Genomic DNA, 4,469 nt, shown 5'->3' with positions numbered 1-4,469 from the left:
TATATATATATATATATTATATTACAGTAATGCTTTATATTTTAATATGATACACACCGCGGTGTGGCATCAAAGTTACTCTACTACAGCCATGAAATAAAGGTCACTCCTTCCTCTCCATAAAATCCACTCGGACATCGCTGATTGTCGGCGTGTCTCGCGAGCAGACTGACCACTTTTTAAGCGGTCAGCGTTTCCGTGTTTTTCGGTATCTCGTTGTTGAACTCCTCGACCGTCTCGCGGCTCCCCGGGTCCGGCTCTGACGGTTGCTCCGTGCTACCTCCCCCGATCACTTCAGTCTCGTTTAGTGGCTTCACGTCGATTATACGAATACGGAACGAGATGTCACCGTTTTCATTGCCTCTTGAGTATGTTGTCTCGTTGAGCGTCACCACATGGCCGTCAATGATCTGCAATCAGACCATTTGTGAGAATCAGAGATTAACCGCATCAGGATTATTACAAATACCTCGTCCTAAAATTATAACTTTTCCTTAATTACCAGACCAAATTTCATGATTTTCCCTGACTTTGTATAATATTTAAAATTTTTTTGTATTTCCATTGTAATTTGAAAATCGTTAAATATTTTGTTAAGAGACCAATTTAACACAGCAGTGTAAATTATTATTACACTGTAAAAAATTAAAATGTTAATTTTTAACTTAAAGAGTAGTGAATTTTCGGTGACATCTTTGTGTTAATTTTAACATTTTTGCATGCCTCCGAAAGTTCACTGTATGTCTTTAAGTTAAAATTAACATTTTATTTTTTACTATGTAATTATTGTTTACTGACACTGCTTGCATTTTTAATTGTTAAGTTAGCAATATTCCAAAACTGCGTAGGTGTAATGTACGTGTATTAAACTTTTTTCAAGAATTGTAATTTTCCAGAAAATTTTGCAAATTTCCCTGACTTTTCCTTGATTTCCCTAACCGTTTTCAATTTTCTTGATAATTCCTTGTTTCTCTGATTTCTAGTTTTGTGGTACCATATTGTAATCTGAAATACTGCGTCTTCGGTATTTCTTATTGAGATATAAAGTCGAGTGTGAATTTAGTTTAAAAGAAGAAATCCTAGTATTGGAACTTGAATTTGAACAATTTGCGAATTTTTTCTCAATCTCCAAATGTAATCCGATTCGTTATAATGAAGTTCTTCGGAAAGATAGCGTAATATGGTACACATCACACGTGTTCCAGAAGGAACGAGAGCTGGTTCAGACAGGGATGCAAACGAGTTTATCGAACAATTTGCAGTTCTATAACTGACAAACGCATCGTCAAAATTAATTAAGCTCCATTATTGAAGAATTTGCAACGCTGCGTGGATTTAACTGCGTTTAGTGCATGACAGTGCGATGCAATGCAGTTTACTCTGCTAACAAAGAGATACATGCTTCAGTATGAATTATTAGAATCGCTATATGTAATTAAACTTTCTATACCTTTCTACGTGTGAAAGCGTAATAAGGAAAAAATCTCTCTTTACAACATTTCTACATTTTTATAATAAAATGCTAAATCACGTTTCAATTTCACATATCATCGCTCTTAATGCGTTCTTACATTTTTTTTGCATTTGTAACTTTAATTCCTCGACGTTTGAACGGTAAGAGGTATTATTAATAAATGAGATTGATTCAAATCCCGATACTTTTTAATGAGATAAACTCGCGATTATAAATATTTCGATTATTGCAGATAATAATATGGTAGTGCGAAAAATTTATAAAAAGAAGAAAAGATCTCGTTCAGCTTCGTAGGAGGACGAGATCACAGGTCGGACCTATCACCTTAATTACAAGAATTCTAAAGAATAATGTATATTGTCTACTTTTCATTTAATATGCTTTACTTCATATAAAATTTATCTAAAATAATATTATATATTATTTGATAAAAATTTTCAGTAACAATTCATATAAGAAATGATGACATTGTAATAAGATTTTAGCATACTTAATTGCATGCATAATGTACTTAATGCTACTAATGTAATATGATTCTCTTTTTAAAGCTTTCATGTAATAAAAAATTAAATATAATTATCTATTTTTTCATTTTCTGAAATTTTTTGTTTCGGAACAAGTCGTTTCTGATCGTCTTAACTCGATATGCAGATCAAAAATACTTATTCATTTTCTTATATCGGTAAATAAAAATTTAGTACATTTAATAATTGTTTTAACAATTTTCTTTAAAACTGATCCTATATGACTTTCAACAAATTTGAGTAAAACCCAATTTAACTCTAGAACACAAATCTTTCGAAAACTTCTGGAAACACACACCATGTATCTGAAAAACCCACTGTAACTTTGATAGGCTGTAACTTCACTTCAGATTGATATTTTTAGACTCTCTTTTTTTCATTTTAAAGCTTTGAGATTTAGAAATATATTTGCATAGGTTGTAAACTTTTGTATGCCAAAAAGTTTTATATTGTTGAGTTATAAATAAAAATTCTTCATTTTCTTTGTATATGGAGCAAGCGACATTTCGATTGGGTCTGGGAGACCTATGTGTATGTTATAGGCTCAGTTTCACAACTCATGGTTAACTCTTAACCGAGGTTCAACTTAAAACGCTACGCATTTTCTTAGGGCTATCGCAGACAAAATTTCTATAACAGTAACCTTAAGACATGAATTTAAGCCGATGAGCCAATCAGGATACTGCTTTAGATCTACGTACTCTAACGGAAAAAAAATAGCAGTAAACTTATCCATAAAGCGAGTTTCAACCGGAAATTCACTTTATTGAAATTCACTTTATTACGAGGTTATGGATAAGTTTACTGTTATTTCCATTTCCGTTAGATTATGCAATCTAAAGCAGTATCCTGATTGGCTCATCGGCTTAAGTTTACAACTTACGTATACTGTTATGGAATTTTGTGTGCGGCATCCTTAATACCGAGCCACTACCGTGTCTCTGGATTCATTATCTCTTTCCAATTCTAGCATTAGAAAGAGATGAGGAATAAGTAACCTCGGTTAAGAGTTAACTGTGAGTTGTGAAACTGGGTCCTAGGATTAAGATACAATTAATACATTTTTTTAGGTGATTTTACCACGTCATCTCCCTTATCTCAGAAAAGACTCTTTTGTCTTCTGTTCTCTTTTTTCTCCTACGAATGATGACGCAGCGCCAGTGTCCGAGAAGTAGGATTCACGATCAAGCAGCGGACGAACTTTTCGGCGGGCAGTTATCCACTTCCGTTAGTCGTGCTTTGTGCAGCAAGTCGCATTACGCGTTAAGCGACTTACATATCGGAGAGATCTGGCGGCGCGCAGATTCTGAGCGTGTAACAATACGCGACGGGAAATGCGGTAATCCGATCACCCTCCCCCGTTGCCGTACACTTGGCGCTACCGCGCTATTGTTAAGGGGATCCTCTCTTCCTCCCGTCCTTCTATGTTCCACTGTCGTCATCTCGTTGCAGTTTACACGTGTACGTAAATTGCTAGCGATGCATTATCTCCCCGCGACGCGTCCGGCCCGGACTGGCGCGACGCGGAGTTTCCTCTCTGCGTGTCGTCGGGGATTATTTTACTCTGCTCTTGCCGGCTCTTGGCGAACGGTTGATTCGTTACTTGACGAACGGTTTCCGGACCAAAATTCGGTCTGACGCGAGAATACACGAATCGAACAGGATTTTAAAAAGAACTGTGATAATAATTCTATTGATCGATTATAGACTTTTGTGAATTACTGATTTGTAAATTGGATCTGTTGAGTATTTACCTTGGTTGTGGATGTTGTGTTCGCGCCTTCAGGAATAGGAATGTTTGTTTCATGGAATAGACTCGTGATGTCTCCTGAGAAAGTTCGCCTGAGATTTTGTATTATTCTTTCTGAAAAAATCAAAAGCAGAAATTAGAAAGAGAATCCTTGTAAACATACTAAATTTTAATAAATATTTGTTTGAATAACACTAAATGTTAAAGTTAAATATTTACTAAATATAAACATATATTTATTTTTGGTATAAGAACCATCAATTTGATGCAATTATCATTTTTTTAATAAGTATTTAGTAAATATTTATTGAAGTAAATATTAATTAATAGAAGAAGGTCACCGATATCGACATACCACTTTGTTTTTAAACAATATTTCTTAAACAAAAGGTAAAAATACAACTTCAAAAACATAAATACAAAGTAAAAAGTGTCTTCTATCACATAGTATAAGCAATTTTTATAATACTGCTTGCAATTTTGCAATTAAGTTTTTCGTAAGTTATGCAAAAATGAGCGTCTGACAAAATAGGTTCCAAAACTGACATAATAGGCAATAATGCCAACATTCCTAGTCTATAAATAAAGATATATCCTATTCTGTAAAGAAAACTAATTTATGAAACTATAAACATTTATAATATTATCAATAATACAGTCACTATTATTTTAATACGCAATTTACAAAAGAACACCGTAAGAATTTTCTTCTCGGATTCAT

General features: G+C 33.9%; 1 protein-coding gene across 1 annotated transcript in view; it reads right to left on the bottom strand.

The window, feature by feature from the left end:
- Positions 1 to 6: 6 nt before the first annotated feature.
- The window catches only part of LOC108758920 (virus-induced RNA 1), a 37,089-nt gene continuing 32,626 nt past the window's right edge, over positions 7 to 4,469 (bottom strand). Inside the window, exons 3-4 of the mRNA XM_018504158.1 lie at positions 3,753 to 3,862; positions 7 to 410 (exon numbers count right to left, since the gene is read on the bottom strand). Of these exons, the coding sequence (XP_018359660.1) occupies positions 180 to 410; positions 3,753 to 3,862 (341 nt within the window). The 3' untranslated portion in view covers positions 7 to 179. The remainder of the gene's footprint in view (positions 411 to 3,752; positions 3,863 to 4,469) is intronic.

This window comes from Trachymyrmex cornetzi, unplaced genomic scaffold (assembly GCF_001594075.2).
Source record: "Trachymyrmex cornetzi isolate Tcor2-1 unplaced genomic scaffold, Tcor1.1 scaffold16, whole genome shotgun sequence".
In the NCBI taxonomy this organism is placed as follows: domain Eukaryota; kingdom Metazoa; phylum Arthropoda; class Insecta; order Hymenoptera; family Formicidae; genus Trachymyrmex; species Trachymyrmex cornetzi.
The sequence above is the reverse complement of the archived record's forward strand: the minus strand, read 5'-3'. Positions and strand labels throughout refer to the sequence as shown.